The following is a 24,487-nucleotide window of genomic DNA, read 5'->3' as shown; positions in this document are numbered from 1 at the left end:
CATTCTTAGTAAGTGCAGAATTGCCCTTACACTGGTGGTCAGCGTAAATCCCCCTTTACATTGGTGGTTGGTGTAGACGTGTCACCTTACATTGGTGGTAAGTACATATCTTCTCGACAGTGGTTGTCAGTGTAAATTCCCCCTTACATGGAGGCCATTGTATATTTCCCCTTACACTGGTGGTTGGTGTAAATGCTCCTATTACATTTGTGTCAGTGCAGAAATCCCTTGTTATATTGGTGGGTGGCATAAAATCCCCCATTACATGGTGGTCAGTGCAAATTCCCCCTCACATTGGTGGACAGTGTAAATCCCCCCTGGTGGTCATTGTAAATTTCCTGTTACACTGGTGGTCAGTGAAGACTCCCCTACTATAAACTTGCCAAAGATTTTTCCAGCTTTGCTCTACTTGATTCAGAATTTTCCACAGTGTACTGCCTCCTAACGAATCCCATCCCCCCACCAATGCCACTGATCCCATTAACCCCCCAGCATTGCCACTGATCACACCCTGCCCCCTCCCTCAGCATTGTCACTGATCCCTGGGAGTTTCCTGTCTATTGATGGGTCCCCTCATCTCCCCAGTCCATGGTGTTCAGGCAGTGGGGATATAATGTGCTGTAACCTTTAGCAACCAATCAGTGAGCAGTAATGATGTGCACTAACCTCTTGCAACCAATTATTGAGTGGTAAGGATATGTAGTAGCCTCTAGCAACCAACCAGTGTGCAGTAATAATGTGCAGTAACCTTGTAGCAACCAATTAGTGAGTGGTAAGGATGTCCAGTAACCTATAGCAACCAATCAGTGAGCAGTATTTATGTACAGCAATCTCTAGCAACCAATCAACAAGCAGAAGTCATGTGCTGTAACCTCTAGCAAATAATCAGTGAGCCATAATGTGTGCTGTAACCTCTAGCAGCCATTCAGTGAGTGGTAATGATACATTGTAACCTCTGGCAACCAATCACAATTGTTACCTGATCTGATTCAGTTTTTTTTATGTTTCAGAGCAGATGGAGAACAAAATTACATGGAGGGGGGGGCCCAAGACAATGTTTGCCCAGGGTCCAATCAATATTAAAGACGGCCCTGGCTTTAAATTTGATCCAGAATGCATATTAACTGTTAATTAGTTTATTCCATTTTAGTCTACAAATGTTTTCATTTTCTAAAATATGCAAAAAAAAAAAATATTTTCAGGCATCCCCTGCAATAAGATTTTTATTTGGTGAGCCACTCTACAAAACTCTTCCACTTCTAGAGGGATGCAGACACTGCAGGTTTTTCCATTACAACACAGATATTGCTCAGGTTGTTGTAATGAAGGAAGACCTTCCCATTCAGAAAGCTGAGAGAGAATATGATGAAACAAACAGCAATTCCTTCAGAACAGAGAAAGTTATGAATCTACAAAATACTTTCCTAAAACTCTTACAACATACACAATTCTATGATTACATAAGTGTAGTCCTGCACAAGATACATGTCTACATTTGGTTTTCAGACTCAGTTTTTCCTCATCAATAGTCCTTTAGAGTTCATATCTGGTCGAAACAATATGATGAAACATTTTGGCAGGAAAATACAAACCACAAGAGCCCAGGTAGAAGATAAGATGGCAAAGATCTCTGTGGCCACAGTATACTTCCCTTTCGAGCTGAGAGAGGCTGGGATGTAGGAAATCCAAACACTGAGGAAAGCCAACATGCTAAATGTAATATACTTTGCCTCATTGAAGCTGTCGGGTAATCTTCTAGCCAAGAATGCAACAATAAAACTGATGGTGGCTAGGAGACCAAGGTATCCCAACATGGACCAGAATGCTGTAGGAGAACCTTCATTGCAGCTCAAAATAATCACCCCTGACTGAGTGTTAGAGTCAAACTCTGGAAAAGGAGGTGAAGAAGAAAGCCAAGTCACACAGATGAATACTTGGATTAGAAGACAAAAGACAATGAGTGAGTAGGATACTGGTACACCAGTAAACTTTCTTAACTGACTTCCTGTCTTGGTGGCTTTGAAGGCAATGACGACTGTAATAGTTTTGGCAAGAACACAAGAGATACACAATGAAAAGGCCAAACCAAATGTAACCTGGCGGAGAAGGCACTTATCTAGTTGCGGGTATCCAAGAAACGCCAATGAGCAAAGGAAGCAGAGACACAAAGATATGAGTAGAAGACAGCTTAAAGACCAGTTGTTGGCTCGCACTATTGGTGTGGTCCTATAATAGATGAACAATCCCAAAATTCCAAGTGGGACAACAGAGGAGAATATGGCAATGGTAACCAAGATAATGCCAAGCGCTTCACTGTAGGAGAGGAACTCAATGGGCCTTGGCAAACATGCGACTTGTTGGAGATTGGGCCACATATTCCAGGGGCAAGCGAGGCAATTGACAGCATCTAGAGAGAAAAGCTAGTTTCAGTATTGTATAAAGCATAGTTTGTGTGCAGAAACCTAAAATAATCAAACATACTCTTATAAAGCACCTGTTTCATTGGAAATTTGTCCCTGAGGGCATGGTACACACTGGAAACAGCAGAGGGGCTTTCCAGGAATAGTCGCCATCATAAATCCTGGAGAACAGCTAGAACTGCACTTTGATGGTGGAACCTTATTAAAAATAAAAAGGAAATGCATAAAGGAATCAGAAAACAGATCCTAAAAAATGCAGCAGAGTCTGACTGCTAACATGTGGGTACACCCTGCCATGCAACATAATTAAAGTGGTTCTAAACTCAGATTAGGTGGTCATTTTAGTAAGAAAGGATGAGCAATGAACAATGTTGAGTTGAAAGGGGGTAGACCCGCGCTTAGGCTAAGTTGGAGAAGGAAGGAATAAATGTGATAACGGACTGCAGCCCCCCCCTAATTAATATTCTCAGAAGAAAATATAATGTAGAAATAAAGTAAATGGTGGGGGGTAGTGGCGCTGTCTCTACACTCCCTGTTAGTAGACCAGGGGGTAAATAGGAAGCTAACTAAGGAAATAGCAGCTGGGTGCAAAAAAAATATTTTTTGCTGAGTAAGGGGTACTCAGATCCCTCAGGTTGCATACGTGATGTATAGGCAGTAAACAAAATAAGTGTCACCCAAAAATAAAATAAAATACACCATAAATAATCAAAATAAAGTAATATAAATGAGTCCACTAGGCGCGTGTGCCTCTCCCAGCCTGACCAACTGGGTCGTGGGAGTGATATTAGGTGCAAAAAGATGCCTGTGCTAAAAGTGTACACAAATATATGGACACAAGTTTATCCACAATAATAATCACAATATTGATATAAGTAAGGCTAAGTCCTCAACCTAAATGAGGTAGCTAAGTGCATACAATTATAATAATGGTAATCTAAAGGTGTAGCAATCTTCTCATAAGCAAGGAAGTCCATGTGCATTCAATTGGTATGTATCATCAAAATGAAATAAACATATCAATGAAAAGTCCATTCAATAGGCTGTGATTAGTGTGAAATTGGTCAGTTCATTCAGTAGTGTGCCTTGACTGGTGAACAATCACACTATGCCAGGTGAAATCGCTGTGGTTCCGGTGCTCCCCCTCCTGTGTCCCCACTCACCAGAGACACTCACCCCTGCAGGGGTAAAGTGCATGTAATTTGTTAAACTCCAGGCACTCCGCAGCACGGCTCTCCCGTCCTTAGGCTTTCCGAGCTGTCTCTCTCATGCAGGTGGTAGAGGTACTGAGGTACCTCAGCCTGAGGAGAAGTCAGTCAGTGAGGTGAATGGAGGGTGAGCGAAGTCAGAGGACTGTGTGTATATAGAGAGTACAAAGAGGAGAGGACTGTGTGTAGATAGAGAGTACAGGGAGGAGGAGGAGTTCTTCATATATGCCTCACAGGAACAGGAGGAGGAAACTGGACCAGTAAAAAGTACCTCTTCCACCTGCATGAGAGAGACAGCTCGGAAAGCCTAAGGACGGGAGAGCCGTGCTGCGGAGTGCCTGGAGTTTAACAAATTACATGCACTTTACCCCTGCATCCTCTTTACCCCTGCATCCTCTGCATGGACAGCTATAGCTGAGAGTCTCAGCCATATTGTTCCCACTCCTTGCCATAGGCCTTCCCTTGGCATCCCTGCCCATTACCCTATATATTCACAAGAAAGGAATGTCCACGCAAAGTTATAGTTTCCGCTAGACATGTGCATTCATTTTCGTATGAATTTCAGGAATTTTAACAAACGATAATGAACGTGCAGAATCCGAAATCCAAAAGATCCAACATAAAAATGCTTTATTTACATTTTTTGTTGCGACAACATTTCGATATAGATAGAAGATTCAACATAACGGTGACAATAGCGATCTGTGTCTATCTAACCTGCAGTCGACTGTGCCTAACCTAACTCTATTAGTCCAAGATTATTCGACATAGAGAGAAAAGATTCATCATTATAGAGACATGAAGATTCAACGAAGCAGCTAAAAACATACGATCGCAGCGAGCGGACATTTATGGTCAAATGCTCCGCCCATAGGCTATAGAACAATTCTAATGTTGGTTGACTAGTAATAATAATTAATAAATATATGACTAGTCATACAACATTAGAATTCTACTATAGCTTGTGGGCGGAGCATTCGATCGGAAATGTACGTTTGCAGCATCGTACAGTTTAGCTGCTTCGTTGAATCTTCTTAGAACATTCAACGGACACCATAAGCCTTCAATTGGCAGGTTCGACCTTAATTAATTTGGATTTTTTGGACAAATGCATTTTTTAACAAAACAAAATAAATGAAAACAAATTTCGGGAGTAACTAAATAAATGTATTTTTTGAATGAAAACTAAATTCCGAAACAAAATATTTCAGTGTGCACATGCCTAGTTTCTGCACTTTACCGTTGCTCTTCAAAGGTAGAATTGACATCTCACATCACATAGACTTAATATCCAGTGTTGCTTTGCAGACTTTGCTAATTACATATAGTGGACGGTCCATAGCACATTGCACCTCTTCCATTATTTCTTCTCTCTTCTCCTTGGGAGCAACTCAGTGTTGGGACCCAACTCTCTCTGAACTTACTCTCTCACTCCCCAGGGTCATCACACATACAATACTCAGCTCAGTTCACGACTAATAGAATACTCCCCAATAGGTTCCCGAAAAGAAACTAGCAGCATTCATTTATTTTTATTGTTCTACCAGTGCTCAGCCTTTTCATTCAGCAGCAGGCTTGGAGAAATAGAAAGAGAGAAAGAGAGAGAGAGAGAGAGAGAGAGAGAGAGAGAGAGAGAAGGAAAGAAAGAAAGCCATGGGCATCTGCAGCTCTGTAGTCCCAAAATCATACCTGGCCAACCGTAGATCTGTTATTTTTGGAACTTTGTAATATGATTTACTTCATACACATTTTCAGCCCTTCTTACCTGTTTTTCCTTCTTCCCACAGTTACCAAAAGAAAGAAAAATCACATTATGGTATTACACCATGTAATGCCTTGTACACACGATCAGATTTTCCATCGGAATAAACGGACACACCAAATTACAACCATTGAAAATGTGGTGTCATACAACTCTACGACGAGCGTTCAATGCTTCAGAGCATACGTCGAATTGTTTCTGAGCATGCGTGTTTTTTTCTCCGTCGGAATTCCATACAGACTAATGGAATTTCCGATAGAAATGTTTTCCGTCAGAAAAAAAGAGAACATGTTCTCTTTCTAAGTCCGTCGGAATTTCCGATGGAAAAAGTCTGATGGGGCATACAGTACACACGGTCGGTATATCCGATGAAAAAATTCCGTCTGACTTTTTCCATATTCTTAACCGTTACATGCTTTACAACTCCACAAGGTGTTTCCACTGACAGCACTCCAGTAGGGTAGTCTTTCGCATTGCCATGTATACAAAACACTCCCATGTGGTCTGTGCCAAGCTTGGCAAGGCCCACCAGACTGGAATGTAATGAGCTTTCCAGTGTCTAATCACTAAAATAAAACTGACACAGAACCATTTTCCCTCTAGCTGGTATTTGACCAAACTGTCTGTGAGTGTCTGTGTGACTGTGGTGGTATATTACAAGTCCCTCATGGGCAGGGATAGATATACATGATTCTTTATATTTAGTAAACTATATAAACAGAGAAACAATAACTGATAAGTTTCCTAAAGAAGGTGCATCTACATAGCATGAGTATATATATTTTTTTCATCTGGTGCAACCGTACCATTGTTTTGTTATTAACCCATACAATGTCAGCATGGTTTAGACTCATGATGTTCCTATCTGTGGAGCTGGAGTCATATCTTCCTACTATAACTTGCTCCAAGGACCCAGTAGAACTCATCTGCCAGTTCACAATATCATAAAGGGCTGGAGGATCCCCGTTGTCATCAAAAAATATGTTTGTCTTGTCTTTAGTCTGAAACCTTGTTCTTTTAATATAATGGAGAAGCTGGAAAAGAACATTAAGAAGAGTTGCATTTAAAGCAAAACAAACAATACATATAATCAATTGAAAAATACAAGTAACATACTTGCCAAGGGTCAAAGGACAAAATATCTGCGCATTCATTATGAAATGGGCCTTTTCCTGGCTGGCAGTGAAGTAGACTGTCTAAGGCCCATGCAAACGCATAAACTGCAGTGTAGACATTGAAGGTTATTCCAAACTCAACTTTTAGCATTGACTTCCTTAGATTTTCTTCTCCAGTGCAGTCACGTGCTGTTTTGTTACTTATCCCGTCATCCAAAATCAGGTGGTTAGTCCATTTGCAAGAAAAAAATTCCTCCCAAAACTCTATTATAAAATAATTATTTGGAGCTTTTGATGGGTGTAAGCTGTAAATATACTCCATAAATCCTGGAAACTGTCCTCCATGGACAGCAAACCCAAGAGTGCCCATCAAGACATGCTGATACTTTTCTTTAGAAAGAATATTAGAGGTTGACCATGCTTCACTGGCTATCCAGATTATATCAGTCACATTCTGGGCCTGATTTACCAAGCCTTTACTCCATGACTCATGGAGTAAAAGCAGGAGTAGCAGCCGTTTGGCCATTTACTAAAGAAATACGCTGCTAGTGCAGTGTATTTCCCTAGTTACTAATGTGCTCCGTGCGCCCAGGAGAGGGTGCATTGTGCACCAGTACAGACCTGGCGCACGGCACATTAAACTATAAATTGCGGGGGTTTGGGCGGGAGTTTATTAAGGGGGGAGGTGGGGGGATGCAGGGGAAGTGAAGTGACATGTGTTTTGAAGTGTTTGGCGGGCCGAATTGAAAGGGAAAGTGTTTTTTGAAAACAGATCCCCGTACGCTTGCACAGTGCGCCTGAACCTCGGGAGGTTCATTTGCATACTGGGCATGCGCAGAGAGAAAAGTCAGGGATTCCCGTGCGCCCTGTCAGTACGCCGTGAAAATCTTGGTAAATACCAAGCGGCGTACCCGTGAATGCGCTGCGTGACGCGGCGCACGGGAATCTCCGAGCTGTTTTCAGCCCTGAAGGGGAACTCGGCGCCAAATTTCAAACTTGAAATCGGCGCGGGTCCCCCTTCAGGGCTACATTAGGCTCTTAGGCTTGGTCCGGAACGTGAGGGGTTAAACCCGCGCCGATTCGGCGCGGGGGTCCCCCCCAGATCCAAACCAAGCCCTCATCCCAAGCATGCAGTCTGGCCCGGACAGGAATGGGGGAGGGGACGAGCGAGCGGCCCCCCCCCTCCTGAGCCGTACCAGACCGCATGCCCTCAACATGGGGGAGTGTGTGCTGTGGGGGAGGGGGGCACTGCCCCCCCACCCCAAAGCACTCTTGCCCCCATGTCGATAGGGACAAGAGCCTCTTCCCGACAACCCTTGCCGTTGGTTGTCGGGGTATGCGGGCGGGGCTAATCGGAATCTGTGAGCTCCCTTTAATAAAGGGGCCCCCAGATGCCGACCCCCCACCCTATGTGAATGAGTATGGGGTACATCGTACCTCTACCCATTCACATGGGGGAAATGTAAAGTAAAAAAAAAACACCACACAGAATAAAATATTTTATTAATCTGCTCCGGAGCCCCCCCTTTCTTCTTTAGCTCTCTTAGAAGGGGGGGTTTCTTCTCTCCCGATCTTCCGCCGGGACCCTGGGCTTCGGTGATTTCTGCCGGGGGAGGGCGCCATCCCTCGGTCCTCTCCGGAGCCTTCCGCCGGATGCCACCACCCCATTAAAGCTCTTTTTCATTAGGGAGGGGCATCCGGACTTCGGGGTCTTCTGCCGGGGGATGGCGCCTATCCCCCGGTCTTTCCGGTGCCTTCCGCCAGGGTTCCGGTCTTCCTGGTCTTCTGCCGGGGGTGCGCCAACTCCCCGGTCTTTTCTCTTCTGTCTTCTCTGCTCCCTCTTCTGCCTGGCTCCCCCGCGGAGCCAGGGCTTTCTTCCGTCTTCTTTCTTCTCTCTTCCTTCTTCTGCCTGTCTCCTCCGGGAGCACAGGGCTTGTCTCCGCTGTCTTCTTCCTTCTTTCCTTCTCTTCCATTGGATGTTGACACGACGAGGTCCGGCGCTGGAATGCCGTCTGAGCAGTGGGCATGGACTTATATAGGGCAATGCCACCATGTGACCTCAACCCATGTGACATCACATTCCCATCATGCCCAGGGAATGTGATGTCACATGGGTTGAGGTCACATGGTGGCATTACCCTATATAAGTCCATGCCCGCCGCTGACACGGCATGTCAGCGCGGAACCTCGTCGTGTCAACATCGAATGGAAGAGAAGGAAGAAGACAGCGGAGACAAGCCCTGGGCTCCCGGAGGAGACAGGCAGAAGAAGGAAGAGAGAAGAAAGAAGACGGAAGAAAGCCCTGGCTCCGCGGGGGAGCCAGGCAGAAGAGGGAGCAGAGAAGACAGAAGAGAAAAGACCGGGGAGTTGGCGCACCCCCGGCAGAAGACCAGGAAGACCGGAACCCTGGCGGAAGGCACCGGAAAGACCGGGGGATAGGCGCCATCCCCCGGCAGAAGACCCCGAAGTCCGGATGCCCCTCCCTAATGAAAAAGAGCTTAAATGGGGTGGGGGCATCCGGCGGAAGGCTCCGGAGAGGACCGAGGGATGGCGCCCTCCCCCGGCAGAAATCACCGAAGCCCAGGGTCCCGGCGGAAGATCGGGAGAGAAGAAACCCCCCCTTCTAAGAGAGCTAAAGAAGAAAGGGGGGGCTCCGGAGCAGATTAATAAAATATTTTATTCTGTGTGGTGTTTTTTTTTTACTTTACATTTCCCCCATGTGAATGGGTAGAGGTACGATGTACCCCATACTCATTCACATAGGGTGGGGGGCCGGAATCTGGGGACCCCTTTATTAAAGGGGTCTCTCAGATTCTGATAAGCTCTCCGCCCGCATACCCCGACAACCAACGGCCAGGGTTGTCGGGAAGAGGCTCTTGTCCCTATCGACATGGGGGCAAGAGTGCTTTGGGGTGGGGGGGCAGTGCCCCCCTCCCCCACAGCACACACTCCCCCATGTTGAGGGCATGTGGTCTGGTATGGCTCAGGAGGGAGGGGGGCGCTCGCTCGTCCCCACCCCCATTCCTGTCTGACCAGACTGCGTGCCTGGGATAAGGGCTTGGTTTGGATCTTGGGGGGGGGGGGGCACGCTATTTTTTTGGGCCCCGGTTTAACCCCTTATGTTCCAGACCAAGCCTAAGAGCCTGGTATGCACCTGGAGGGAACCCACCTTATTTTTTTTCCGGGGGTCTGGAGTTCCCCTTCATGAACAGCGATCTGTCATTTACACATGTCAGTCCCATCCCCCCCCCTACAGTTAGAACACACCCAGGGAACATATTTAACCCCTCCCTCGCACCTAGTGTTAACCCCTTCCCTGCCAGTGGCATTTTTTGAGTAAGCAATGCATTTTTTACAGCACTGATCGCTGAAAAATGCCAATGGTTCCAAAAAAGTGTTCGATGTGTCCGCCATAATGTCGCAGTACCGATAAAAATCGCTGATCGCCCCAATAACTAGTTAAAACAACAAAAAAAAAAAATTTGTAGACGCTATACCTTTTGCAAAAACCAAACACTAAACGCTATTTGCGATTTTTTGGAACCAAAAAGATGTAGAATACGTATCGGCCTAAACTGAGGGGTTTTTTAGTTTTTTGAATATATATTTTTGGGGATATTTATTATAGCAAAAAGTAAAAAGAATTTTTACATATGTGGGCGGGACTTACGCAAGTCCCGCCCACATATATAAACATCGTTCAAACCACACATGTGAGGTATTGACGCGTGCGTTAGAGCGAGAGCAATACTTTTACCACTAGACTTTCTTTGTAACTATAAACTGGTAACCTGGAAAAAAAAATAAAAGGTCGCCTATGGGGATATTCACGGAATTCATTTTGGCCCCATTGCAGGAGTGTTTCCAATAGTAAAGCGTGACATGTAAGGTATCTATTTACTCAGTGTAACATCATCTTTCACATTATCCCCAAAAATTGGGCTCACTTTTGTGTTTTGTTAATTTTTAACCACTTGAGCCCGGACCATATTTCTGGTCAATGACCGGGCAAGTTTTTGTGATTCGGCGCGGCGTCGCTTTAACTGACAATTGCGCAGTCGTGCGACGTGGCTCCCAAACTAAATTGGCAACCTTTTTTTTCACACAAATAGATTATTAAATGTGCGTGTTTACTTCTGTCTTTAACACCTCCCCTTCAGGCTGGAAAGCATCAGATCAGGGGAAACAAAAAAAAAAAGCTCTCATTCCATTGCAGCTTGGTTCCTACATGTGTGATGAACTGAGCATGCTCAAACACTTAGAAAAAAAATATCCTTTCTTTTTAAAAGGTGAAAAACACTCATTGGATGCTCATAGAGCGTGGTTTGGGTTAATTGCAGGTGTGCCCAATTACAAGCTCACCCAAACTAGAGACTGCAATTTGTTCATGTGATTTCAATTGCTTCATTACTAGCACTGTTATAAAAAGCTTGGATCGATCATTCCTCAGCTGCCCTCAGAAGGGGCAGGCTGGCAGAAATGCTGTTGCTAAACACAAATGTGGTTTGTTGCATGGGTTTTGTTTTATTTTGCCAATGGTTTTGGTTTATTTTTAAATAATGTTTCACTTTGACTATTTGTCTATGTGGCCTTATTTTATGAAAAATGTGTAAAGCTATGGTTAATTAGAATTTTGAAATGTATTTTTGTTTGTTTGTCTTTTTTTGCTTTCCTTGTTTTGTTGACCAATAAAAATTACTTTAAAATTGTTAAGTTTGTCTTTTGTTACTTTTTCATGCTACATATGTTGACAGCTGCAGCTGAACTAGGTTTGGGCCTAACAAATTATGTGTGATTTTTGTCTAAGCTTCTTTCCTGGTGTGTAATCATGAAATGTTTGCCATGTTTATTCTCCCTGACTTTAAAGACAAAAACTGGTAAGTATTTTATTTATTCTGCAGTGGTCCTCAGCCCTCAAGTACCCCCGACAGGACATGTTTTGGGGATTTCTCTTATCAAGAATTGCTGTCCAGACTATTTTAAAGCACATGTGCAAGATGAAGGAAAACCTGCAAACATGGCCTGTGGGGGGGGGGGGGTTTGCTATTGGTGGACAGGCTTGACGTGCTGATTTACAGCACTGTGCTTAAATCTAGCGCAAGGCAATCCTATTCAAATTGTGGGTGTTTGAGGGAAGCCAAGTGAGTGTTAGAACCCCTGCTTTGTGTTTTTTTATTTTTGTGTTGAGCTTTGTGTCCCTTTTCTTAAAATTGGCTTCACTTCCTGTCACACAGCTGAACAGGAAGTGAGGTTAAAACCCTACCAGTGTCATTTCTTGGGGACACCGGTCAATCTAACTAGTGTCCCCATTAAGCAAATTGCACTCCAGCACTGCTGTGTACACCCCAAATCATGGGTCTTCAAACTACGGCCCTCCAGTTGTTCAGGAACTACAATTCCCATCATGCCTAGTCATGTCTGTGAATGTCAGTGCATTACAAGGCCTCATGGGATGTGTAGTTCTACAACAGCTGGAGGGCCGTAGTTTGAGGATCCCTGCCCCAAATGATTATTTAGTTTGGGGTTTAGTAAAGGCAAAGCCACTCTGCAGTACAAGCATAGTTGCTGAAAATCTGAGAGGAAGCACTGATGGTTTTAACATCCAATCCTGTAGAAGCAAAGTTGTTTTGTTTTCTTCCTTGCTTTGCACTTGTAGGAGTGGATTTGCCTTTAGTAAATGGACCCCAAAGTCCAAGATCCCTAATAATTTGGGGTGTACACAGCAAAATGCTAGAGTGCAATTTACATAATGGGAAACTATTTAGATTGATCTGTGTCCACAAGAAAATATATTAGTAAGGTTTTACCCTCACTTCCTGTTTGGCTATGTGACAGGAAGTGAATGAATTAGAAAGGGTGAAGACACCTCACAAATGTTGTCACTATCAGGGGTGCAGACATCCCCAAAAAAATGAGCAGATAATACTTATTTGCAAATTAATAATTTTTTAGTTAACATTGGGTGGGGTGCTCTAACACACATTCCTACATATTAGCAACGCTCTATCCTGGCCTATTGGCATGGTTATATTTTCTTAGGGCTCTCAATAAAACTCTATGAAATTTGTGCTTAAACTAGAACCAGGGGCGGACTGACAACTCATGGGGCCCCCGGGCAATAGAAGATTATGGGGCCCCTCTGGCTTACAGATGACCACCACGCCAGGAGGTAGTGCAGAGGCGGGCAGCTAAAATCTTGGGATATTCACATTAAAAGCATGTCATTTTCGGACATATCAGGGACAGATCTAAAAAAAACACAGATTTTTACATACTGTCCCTGGTTTTACTGAGCCTGGCAACCCGGATAGGGCCCCCTAGTGGCATGGGGCCCTCGGGCAGTGCCCGAGTGACTCAATGGTCAGTCCGCCCCTGACTAGAACTATAATCAACACGTTTTATTTTCTTTAATTTGGGATAGAGTGAGGGAGGGTTATAGGCCCTGTCAGTTTATTTTGGATTATCTGTGTCCAATTGGGGAGATTTGCCTTCACTTCCTGCCCCATAGCCAAACAGGAAGTGAGAGAAAAACTATGCAAATTAACCACTTCCCGCCCAGCCTATGGCCGATTTACGTCCGGGAAGTGGTTACACAATCCTGACAGGACGTCCTGCAGGATTTCATGCCGCACGCGCCTGTGGGGGCACGCAGCGCGGCGATCGGTGATGCGGGGTGTCAGTCTGACACCCTGCATCTCCGATCTCGGTAAAGAGTCTCTCACGGAGACGGAGACTCTTTACCACGTGATCAGCCGTGTCCAATCACGGCTGATCACGATGTAAACAGGAAGAGCCATCGATGGCTCTTCCTCACTCGCGTCTTACAGACGCGAGTATAGGAGAGCCGATCGGCGGCTCTCCTGACAGGGGGCGTTCGCGCTGATTGTTTATCAGCGCAGCCCCCCCTCGGATCACCACACTGGACCACCAGGGATGCCCACCCTGGACCACCAGGGTGTGCAAAAAAAAAAAAATTATAGAACAAAAAAACAAAAAGCATTAAAAAATAAGAAAAAAGATGCCAATCAGTGCCCACAAATGGGCACTGACTGGGAAAATCAGTGCCACCCCACAGTGCCCATCAATGCACAGTGCCCACCTATCAGTGCCCACCTGTGCCACCCATAAGTATCCATCAGTGCCACCCATAAGTGCCGCCCATAAGTATCCATCAGTGCCACCCATAAGTGCCGCCCATCTGTGCCGCCCATCAGTGCCGCCTATGAGTGCCCATCAGTGCCGCATAGCAGCGCCGCCAATCAATGCCACCTCATCTGTGCCGTCAGTACTACCTCATCGATGTCCATCAGTGCCATCTCATCGGGGCCCATCAGTGCCGCCATATCAGTGCCCGTAATTGAAAGAGAAAAACTTATTTACAAAAAAATTAACCTAAAAAAAGAAAAAGGTTTTTTTGTTTCAAAATTTGCAGTCTTTTTTTAGTTGTTGCGCAAAAAAAAAACGCAGAGGTGATCAAATAACAACAAAAGAAAGCTCTATTTGTGGGGAAAAAAGGACGCCAATTTTGTTTGGGTACAGTGTTGTATGACCGCGCAATTGCCATTCAAAGTGCGACAGTGTTGAAAGCTGAAAATTGGCTTGGGCGGGAAGGTGCGTAAGTGCCTGGTATGGAAGTGGTTAAGGGAATCCAGTGCCCCCCCAGAACTAGTGTGTGGGTCCCCTGAAAATTACTGGGCGGGGTTATACAAAAACAGGGTGTGACCTTGACAGGAAGGGGTGGGTCATTTTTCTATTAGGAGGTGCAGATATGTAGTCAGGCCTAGGGCAGAACCAAACCTTAATATACTACTGCATATTAGGGCTTATTTAGACCGGAACCGATTTACAGCGTGTTTTTATATTGTGGGAGGAAACCCACGCAGGCACAGGGAGAACATGCAAACTCCATGCAGATGCTGTCACGGGCGGGATTCGAACCAACGACTCTTTTGCTGCTAGGTCAAAGTGCTATACACTACACCACTGTGGTGAACGAACATGATTGCAGCTGAAAGCATGAGATCTATTTTTTTTTTTTTCAATACCATGCTTTCCAGCCTTATTGACCCCGCCTCTCTCCATAAAGAGGACCTGTCACACACTAGTCCTATTACAAGGGATGTTTACATTCCTTGTAATAGGAAGAAAACTGATCATTTTTTTTTTATTTTTTTATTTCAGTGTAAAACATTATAAAACTAAATAAAAATAAATAAGAAAACCCCAAAAAAAAATTTTAAAGCGCCCCGTCGCGACGAGCTCGCGCACAGAAGCAAACGCATACGCGAGTAGCGCCCGCATATGAAAACAGTATTCAAACCACACAAGTGAGGTATCGCCGCGATCGTTAGAGTGAGAGCAATAATTCTAGCCCTAGACCTACTCTGCAACTCAAAAAATGCAACCTGTAGAATTTTTTAAACGTCGCCTATCGAGTTTTTTAAAGGGTAAAAGTTTGACGCCATGCCACGAGCGGGCGCAATTTTTAAGCGTGACATGTTGGGTATCATTTTACTCGGCGTAACATTATCTTTCACAATATAGAAAAAAATTGGGCAAAATGTATTGTTGTCTTATTTTTTAATTCAAAAAAGTGATTTTTATCCAAAAAAAGTGCGCTTGTAAGACCGCTGCGCAAATACGGTGTGACAAAAAGTATTGCAATGACTGCCATTTTATTCCCTAGGATGTCTGCTAAAAAAAAATATATAATGTTTGGGGGTTCTGATTAATTTTCTAGCCAAAAAATTGTGATTTTCACATGAAGGAGAGAAGTGCCAGAATTAACCCGGTGGGCAAGTGGTTAAAGTACTCATGGCTATAAAGAATAGAGTCATTGCTCATTAAAAAAAAAAAAAAAAAGGGGGTCCCTCCAAATTAAATTACCAGGCCCTTCAGGTCTGGAATGGATATTAAGGGGAACCCCGCCGTAAAAACCCCAAAAAAAAAAGACGTGCGGTTCCCGGCAAATATCCATTCCAGACCCTTCAGGTCTGGTGTGGATTTTAAGGGGAACTCCACCCCAAATTGAAAAAAAAAATGGCGTGGAGTCCCCCTAAAAATCCACACCAGACCCTTATCCGAGCACGTTGACCTGGCCGGCCGCAGAAAAGAGGGGGGGACAGAGTGCGGCCCCCCCCCCTCTCCTGAACCGCACCAGGCCACATGCCCTCAACATGGGGAGGATGTCCCCATGTTGATGGGGACAAGGGTCTCATCCCCACAACCCTTGCCCGGTGGTTGTGGGGGTATGCGGGCGGGAGGTTTATCAGAATCTGGAAGACCCCTTTAACAAAGGGGACCCCCAGATCCTGACCCCCCCCCTGTGTGAAATGGTAATGGGGTACATTGTACCTCTACCATTTCACCACAAAAAAAATGTCAAAGTGATAAAAATGACAGTAGCCGGTTTTTGACAAATCTTTTAATAAAGTCTTCTTTTCTTCTTTCCTTCGGGGTTCTTCCGCTGCTTCTTCTCGTCCACATCTTGCCCGACGTCTTCTTCTATCTTCTCCGTCCGTCCTTCCGCCTTCTGGTCCCGCATCTTGCCCGTTGTCTTGTCCGTCCGCCTCCTCGTCCGCATCTTGGGTCTTCTGCGGTCTTCTTCTCGGTCCGCCGCCTTCTCGTCCCCTGCGTTTGAATTGTAATTGGCCGCCGTTTTCCCGCTCCTGGGACCCGCCCCCCTCTGACGCCACAAGTAAACTCCTTAGAAGGTCATGTGCGTCAGAGGGGGGCGGGGTCGCAGAGCGTCACACAGCGGGGGAATTCAATTTCAATCGCGCCGCCCGGAGAAGAAGTTCCCGCCGTGTCACACTCATGTGACCCCGCCCCCCTCTGACGCACATGACCTTCTAAGGAGTTTACTTGTGGCGTCAGAGGGGGGCGGGTCCCAGGAGCGGGAAAACGGCGGCCAATTACAATTCAAACGCAGGGGACGAGAAGGCGGCGGACCGAGAAGAAGACCGCAGAAGACCCAAGATGCGGACGAGGAGGCGGACGGAGAAGACAACGGGCAAGATGCGGGACCAGAAGGCGGAAGGACGGACTGAGAAGATAGAAGAAGACGTCGGGCAAGATGTGGACGAGAAGAAGCAGCGGAAGAACCCCGAAGGAAAGAAGAAAAGAAGACTTTATTAAAAGATTTGTCAAAAACCGGCTACTGTCATTTTTATCACTTTGACATTTTTTTTGGGGTGAAATGGTAGAGGTACAATGTACCCCATTACCATTTCACATAGGGGGGGGGCCAGGATCTGGGGGTCCCCTTTGTTAAAGGGGTCTTCCAGATTCTGATAAGCCTCCCGCCCGCATACCCCCACAACCACCGGGCAAGGGTTGTGGGGATGAGACCCTTGTCCCCATCAACATGGGGACATCCTCCCCATGTTGAGGGCATGTGGCCTGGTGCGGTTCAGGAGAGGGGGGGGGCCGCACTCTGTCCCCCCCTCTTTTCTGCGGCCGGCCAGGTCAACGTGCTCGGATAAGGGTCTGGTGTGGATTTTTAGGGGGACTCCACGCCATTTTTTTTTTCAATTTGGGGTGGAGTTCCCCTTAAAATCCACACCAGACCTGAAGGGTCTGGAATGGATATTTGCCGGGAACCGCACGTCTTTTTTTTTTTTGGTTTTTACGGCGGGGTTCCCCTTAATATCCATTCCAGACCTGAAGGGCCTGGTAATTTAATTTGGGGGAACCCCTACACATTTTTTTGTTTGTTTTATGAATGAATCCCTTTAGAATTGTCAGAGCCGACAATTCATTATAGCCGCGTGTGAATTTTTAAATGACTTTTTTCCTTCAGAATGTCACTTTGTGCAGGGGGAGTTCTAAGTGCGGGAAAAATGCGCTATTTCACATGCTGACATTACACCCCCCCTAGGTACGAAATTTAAAGGAATATTTCACTTTTATTGTTTCACTTTAAGAATTATTAATTTCACTGCTCCCGAAAAAACGGCCGTTTTAAAAAATAAAAAAAGCATTGATACATGTTCCCTGGGGCAGGACTGAGGTCCCCAAACACTTTTTAGGACAAAACTTGCAGATTAGCCTTTAAAATGAACACTTTTGATTTCTCCCATAGACTTCTATAGGGAGTTCGGCGCGGCTTTACATATTAGTTTCAATGCGCCGGCTGCTACGCTGGTTCATGCGCCTGATTAAGCCTCCACCCGGAGTACTAATTAATGCATGAACCAGCGCAGCGCACATAGCTTAGTAAATCAGGCCCTCTGTCTTGCTAACTCCTCTACAACTGGTAAAAAGTCTGGTTTGGAGGCGAACACTGCCACAACTTTGGCTATTGATCCCTTGATAACTTTGACAATGTGTGGAGCATTCCTGTCAGCCTGGCCGGTCATAATTGTTTCTATGAAAGCTACACATGCACCAGCATTGATTAATTCCTGCTTTACCGCCTGAAGACTTAGTTGACCATAGTCAGTATCGATTGCTAGAAAGCCAACCCACGACCAACCAAAATACAGGATTAAGTTAGCAAGACCTTGGGACTGAAATACATCACTAGGTATGGTACGAAAGAAAGAAGGAAATATTTTTCTGTTGCTGAGAGTTGGGCTGGTTGAGAAGTAGCTTATCTGTGGATTAAAAAAAATGATAGGAACCCTATTAGACATATTGGATAAACAGGGAACTTTCATCTGTGGTAATTTATTTCCACCTACAGTACTGTATATATGTATGTATAGGATGTAATGTATGTTAAAGAGGATCATGTTTCTTTAATGCCCAGTAAAAAGTATTAAACGTCAACACTGTAGGGAAAAAGTTAAAGACACTCATCTTACTCATCTTATATCTGCCCCCCAGTGGACTCGCCTAGGTAAGCCACATATAAGAATGAGATGAACAAGAAAAAGAGAAAGTATACTAGTAAATACTATCTTACTGAAGATATGGGGCCTGATTTACCAAGCCTTTACTCCATGACTCATGGAGTAAAAGCAGGAGTAGCAGCCGTTTGGCCATTTACTAAAGAAATACGCTGCTAGTGCAGTGTATTTCCCTAGTTACTAATGTGCTCCGTGCGCCCAGGAGAGGGTGCATTGTGCACCAGTACAGACCTGGCGCACGGCACATTAAACTATAAATTGCGGGGGTTTGGGCGGGAGTTTATTAAGGGGGGAGGTGGGGGGATGCAGGGGAAGTGAAGTGACATGTGTTTTGAAGTGTTTGGCGGGCCGAATTGAAAGGGAAAGTGTTTTTTGAAAACAGATCCCCGTACGCTTGCACAGTGCGCCTGAACCTCGGGAGGTTCATTTGCATACTGGGCATGCGCAGAGAGAAAAGTCAGGGATTCCCGTGCGCCTTGTCAGTACGCCGTGAAAATCTTGGTAAATACCAAGCGGCGTACCCGTGAATGCGCTGCGTGACGCGGCGCACGGGAATCTCCGAGCTGTTTTCAGCCCTGAAGGGGAACTCGGCGCCAAATTTCAAACTTGAAATCGGCGACTTGAAATCGGCGCGGGTCCCCCTTCAGGGCTACATTAGGCTCTTAGGCTTGGTCCGGAACGTGAGGGGTTAAACCCGCGCCGATTCGGCGCGGGGGTCCCCCCCAGATCCAAACCAAGCCCTCATCCCAAGCATGCAGTCTGGCCCGGACAGGAATGGGGGAGGGGACGAGCGAGCGGCCCCCCCCCCCTCCTGAGCCGTACCAGACCGCATGCCCTCAACATGGGGGAGTGTGTGCTGTGGGGGAGGGGGGCACTGCCCCCCCACCCCACAGCACTCTTGCCCCCATGTCGATAGGGACAAGAGCCTCTTCCCGACAACCCTTGCCATTGGTTGTCGGGGTATGCGGGCGGGGCTAATCGGAATCTGTGAGCTCCCTTTAATAAGGGGGCCCCCAGATGCCGACCCCCCACCCTATGTGAATGAGTATGGGGTACATCGTACCTCTACCCATTCACATGGGGGAAATGTAAAGTAAAAAAAAAACACCACACAGAATAAAATATTTTATTAATCTGCTCCGGAGCCCCCCCTTTCTTCTTTAGCTCTCTTAGAAGGGGGGGTTTCTTCTCTCCCGATCTTCCGCCGGGACCCTGGGCTTCGGTGATTTCTGCCGGGGGAGGGCGCCATCCCTCGGTCCTCTCCGGAGCCTTCCGCCGGATGCCCCCACCCCATTTAAGCTCTTTTTCATTAGGGAGGGGCATCCGGACTTCGGGGTCTTCTGCCGGGGGATCATGCCCAGGGAATGTGATGTCACATGGGTTGAGGTCACATGGTGGCATTACCCTATATAAGTCCATGCCCGCCGCTGACACGGCATGTCAGCGCGGAACCTCGTCGTGTCAACATCGAATGGAAGAGAAGGGAGAAGACAGCGGAGACAAGCCCTGTGCTCCCGGAGGAGACAGGCAGAAGAAGGAAGAGAGAAGAAAGAAGACGGAAGAAAGCCCTGGCTCCGCGGGGGAGCCAGGCAGAAGAGGGAGCAGAGAAGACAGAAGAGAAAAGACCGGGGAGTTGGCGCACCCCCGGCAGAAGACCAGGAAGACCGGAACCCTGGCGGAAGGCACCGGAAAGACCGGGGGATAGGCGCCATCCCCCGGCAGAAGACCCCGAAGTCCGGATGCCCCTCCCTAATGAAAAAGAGCTTAAATGGGGTGGGGGCATCCGGCGGAAGGCTCCGGAGAGGACCGAGGGATGGCGCCCTCCCCCGGCAGAAATCACCGAAGCCCAGGGTCCCGGCGGAAGATCGGGAGAGAAGAAACCCCCCCTTCTAAGAGAGCTAAAGAAGAAAGGGGGGGCTCCGGAGCAGATTAATAAAATATTTTATTCTGTGTGGTGTTTTTTTTTTACTTTACATTTCCCCCATGTGAATGGGTAGAGGTACGATGTACCCCATACTCATTCACATAGGGTGGGGGGCCGGAATCTGGGGACCCCTTTATTAAAGGGGTCTCTCAGATTCTGATAAGCTCTCCGCCCGCATACCCCGACAACCAACGGCCAGGGTTGTCGGGAAGAGGCTCTTGTCCCTATCGACATGGGGGCAAGAGTGCTTTGGGGTGGGGGGGCAGTGCCCCCCTCCCCCACAGCACACACTCCCCCATGTTGAGGGCATGTGGTCTGGTATGGCTCAGGAGGGAGGGGGGCGCTCGCTCGTCCCCACCCCCATTCCTGTCTGACCAGACTGCGTGCCTGGGATAAGGGCTTGGTTTGGATCTTGGGGGGGGGCACGCTATTTTTTTGGGCCCCGGTTTAACCCCTTATGTTCCAGACCAAGCCTAAGAGCCTGGTATGCACCTGGAGGGAACCCACCTTATTTTTTTTCCGGGGGTCTGGAGTTCCCCTTCATGAACAGCGATCTGTCATTTACACATGTCAGTCCCATCCCCCCCCCCTACAGTTAGAACACACCCAGGGAACATATTTAACCCCTCCCTCGCACCTAGTGTTAACCCCTTCCCTGCCAGTGGCATTTTTTGAGTAAGCAATGCATTTTTTACAGCACTGATCGCTAGAAAAATGCCAATGGTTCCAAAAAAGTGTTCGATGTGTCCGCCATAATGTCGCAGTACCGATAAAAATCGCTGATCGCCCCAATAACTAGTTAAAACAAAAAAAAAAAAAATTTGTAGACGCTATACCTTTTGCAAAAACCAAACACTAAACGCTATTTGCGATTTTTTGGAACCAAAAAGATGTAGAATACGTATCGGCCTAAACTGAGGGGTTTTTTAGTTTTTTGAATATATATTTTTGGGGATATTTATTATAGCAAAAAGTAAAAATAATTTTTACATATGTGGGCGGGACTTACGCAAGTCCCGCCCACATATATAAACATCGTTCAAACCACACATGTGAGGTATTGACGCGTGCGTTAGAGCGAGAGCAATACTTTTACCACTAGACTTTCTTTGTAACTATAAACTGGTAACCTGGAAAAAAAAATAAAAGGTCGCCTATGGGGATATTCACGGAATTCATTTTGGCCCCATTGCAGGAGTGTTTCCAATAGTAAAGCGTGACATGTAAGGTATCTATTTACTCAGTGTAACATCATCTTTCACATTATCCCCAAAAATTGGGCTCACTTTTGTGTTTTGTTAATTTTTAACCACTTGAGCCCGGACCATATTTCTGGTCAATGACCGGGCAAGTTTTTGTGATTCGGCGCGGCGTCGCTTTAACTGACAATTGCGCAGTCGTGCGACGTGGCTCCCAAACAAAATTGGCAACCTTTTTTTTCACACAAATAGATTATTAAATGTGCGTGTTTACTTCTGTCTTTAACACCTCCCCTTCAGGCTGGAAAGCATCAGATCAGGGGAAACAAAAAAAAAAAGCTCTCATTCCATTGCAGCTTGGTTCCTACATGTGTGATGAACTGAGCATGCTCAAACACTTAGAAAAAAAATATCCTTTCTTTTTAAAAGGTGAAAAACACTCATTGGATGCTCATAGAGCGTGGTTTGGGTTAATTGCAGGTGTGCCCAATTACAAGCTCACCCAAACTAGAGACTGCAATTTGTTCATGTGATTTCAATTGCTTCATTACTAGCACTGTTATAAAAAGCAGGGATCGATCAGTCCTCAGCTGCCCTCAGAAGGGGCAGGCTGGCAGAAATGCTGTTGCTAAACACAAATGTGGTTTGTTGCATGGGTTTTGTTTTATTTTGCCAATGGTTTTGGTTTATTTTTAAATAATGTTCACTTTGATGTATTTGTCTATGTGGCCTTATTTTATGAAAAATGTGTAAAGCTATGGTTAATTAGTATTTTGAAATGTATTTTTGTTTGTTTGTCTTTTTTTGCTTTCCTTGTTTTGTTGACCAATAAAAATTACTTTAAAATTGTTAAGTTTGTCTTTTGTTACTTTTTCATGCTACATATGTTGACAGCTGCAGCTGAACTAGGTTTGGGCCTAACAAATTATGTGTGATTTTTGTCTAAGCTTCTTTCCTGGTGTGTAATCATGAAATGTTTGCCATGTTTATTCTCCCTGACTTTAAAGACAAAAACTGGTAAGTATTTTATTTATTCTGCAGTGGTCCTCAGCCCTCAAGTACCCCCGACAGGACATGTTTTGGGGATTTCTCTTATCAAGAATTGCTGTCCAGACTATTTTAAAGCACATGTGCAAGATGAAGGAAAACCTGCAAACATGGCCTGTGGGGGGGGGGGTTTGCTATTGGTGGACAGGCTTGACGTGCTGATTTACAGCACTGTGCTTAAATCTAGCGCAAGGCAATCCTATTCAAATTGTGGGTGTTTGAGGGAAGCCAAGTGAGTGTTAGAACCCCTGCTTTGTGTTTTTTTATTTTTGTGTTGAGCTTTGTGTCCCTTTTCTTAAAATTGGCTTCACTTCCTGTCACACAGCTGAACAGGAAGTGAGGTTAAAACCCTACCAGTGTCATTTCTTGGGGACACCGGTCAATCTAACTAGTGTCCCCATTAAGCAAATTGCACTCCAGCACTGCTGTGTACACCCCAAATCATGGGTCTTCAAACTACGGCCCTCCAGTTGTTCAGGAACTACAATTCCCATCATGCCTAGTCATGTCTGTGAATGTCAGTGCATTACAAGGCCTCATGGGATGTGTAGTTCTACAACAGCTGGAGGGCCGTAGTTTGAGGATCCCTGCCCCAAATGATTATTTAGTTTGGGGTTTAGTAAAGGCAAAGCCACTCTGCAGTACAAGCATAGTTGCTGAAAATCTGAGAGGAAGCACTGATGGTTTTAACATCCAATCCTGTAGAAGCAAAGTTGTTTTGTTTTCTTCCTTGCTTTGCACTTGTAGGAGTGGATTTGCCTTTAGTAAATGGACCCCAAAGTCCAAGATCCCTAATAATTTGGGGTGTACACAGCAAAATGCTAGAGTGCAATTTACATAATGGGAAACTATTTAGATTGATCTCTGTGTCCACAAGAAAATATATTAGTAAGGTTTTACCCTCACTTCCTGTTTGGCTATGTGACAGGAAGTGAATGAATTAGAAAGGGTGAAGACACCTCACAAATGTTGTCACTATCAGGGGTGCAGACATCCCCCAAAAAATGAGCAGATAATACTTATTTGCAAATTAATAATTTTTTAGTTAACATTGGGTGGGGTGCTCTAACACACACATTCCTACATATTAGCAACGCTCTATCCTGGCCTATTGGCATGGTTATATTTTCTTAGGGCTCTCAATAAAACTCTATGAAATTTGTGCTTAAACTAGAACCAGGGGCGGACTGACAACTCATGGGGCCCCCGGGCAATAGAAGATTATGGGGCCCCTCTGGCTTACAGATGACCACCACGCCAGGAGGTAGTGCAGAGGCGGGCAGCTAAAATCTTGGGATATTCACATTAAAAGCATGTCATTTTCGGACATATCAGGGACAGATCTAAAAAAAACACAGATTTTTACATACTGTCCCTGGTTTTACTGAGCCTGGCAACCCGGATGGGGCCCCCTAGTGGCATGGGGCCCTCGGGCAGTGCCCAAGTGACTCAATGGTCAGTCCGCCCCTGACAAGAACTATAATCAACAAGTTTTATTTTCTTTCATTTTGGATAGAGTGAGGGAGGGTTATAGGCCCTGTCAGTTTATTTTGTATTATCTGTGTCCAATTGGGGAGATTTGCCTTCACTTCCTGCCCCATAGCCAAACAGGAAGTGAGAGAAAAACTATGCAAATTAACCACTTCCCGCCCAGCCTATGGCCGATTTACGTCCGGGAAGTGGTTACACAATCCTGACAGGACGTCCTGCAGGATTTCATGCCGCACGCGCCTGTGGGGGCACGCAGCGCGGCGATCGGTGATGCGGGGTGTCAGTCTGACACCCTGCATCTCCGATCTCGGTAAAGAGTCTCTCACGGAGACGGAGACTCTTTACCACGTGATCAGCCGTGTCCAATCACGGCTGATCACGATGTAAACAGGAAGAGCCATCGATGGCTCTTCCTCACTCGCGTCTTACAGACGCCAGTATAGGAGAGCCGATCGGCGGCTCTCCTGAC

The 24,487-nt window shown here is 45.9% G+C and overlaps 1 protein-coding gene across 1 annotated transcript; it reads right to left on the bottom strand.

Moving 5' to 3' along the window:
* Positions 1-1,160: 1,160 nt before the first annotated feature.
* On the bottom strand, positions 1,161-6,656 carry LOC120930616 (vomeronasal type-2 receptor 26-like). Its single transcript, XM_040341792.1, has 4 exons — positions 6,507-6,656; positions 6,197-6,424; positions 2,495-2,618; positions 1,161-2,407 (listed from the first exon to the last, which is right to left on the bottom strand). The coding sequence occupies exons 1-4, from the start codon at positions 6,654-6,656 to the stop codon at positions 1,509-1,511; spliced, it is 1,401 nt and encodes a 466-aa protein (XP_040197726.1). The 3' UTR covers positions 1,161-1,508.
* Positions 6,657-24,487: the final 17,831 nt, after the last annotated feature.

This window comes from Rana temporaria, chromosome 3 (assembly GCF_905171775.1).
Source record: "Rana temporaria chromosome 3, aRanTem1.1, whole genome shotgun sequence".
In the NCBI taxonomy this organism is placed as follows: Eukaryota; Metazoa; Chordata; class Amphibia; order Anura; family Ranidae; genus Rana; species Rana temporaria.
This window is presented reverse-complemented; position numbering and strand designations above follow the sequence as displayed.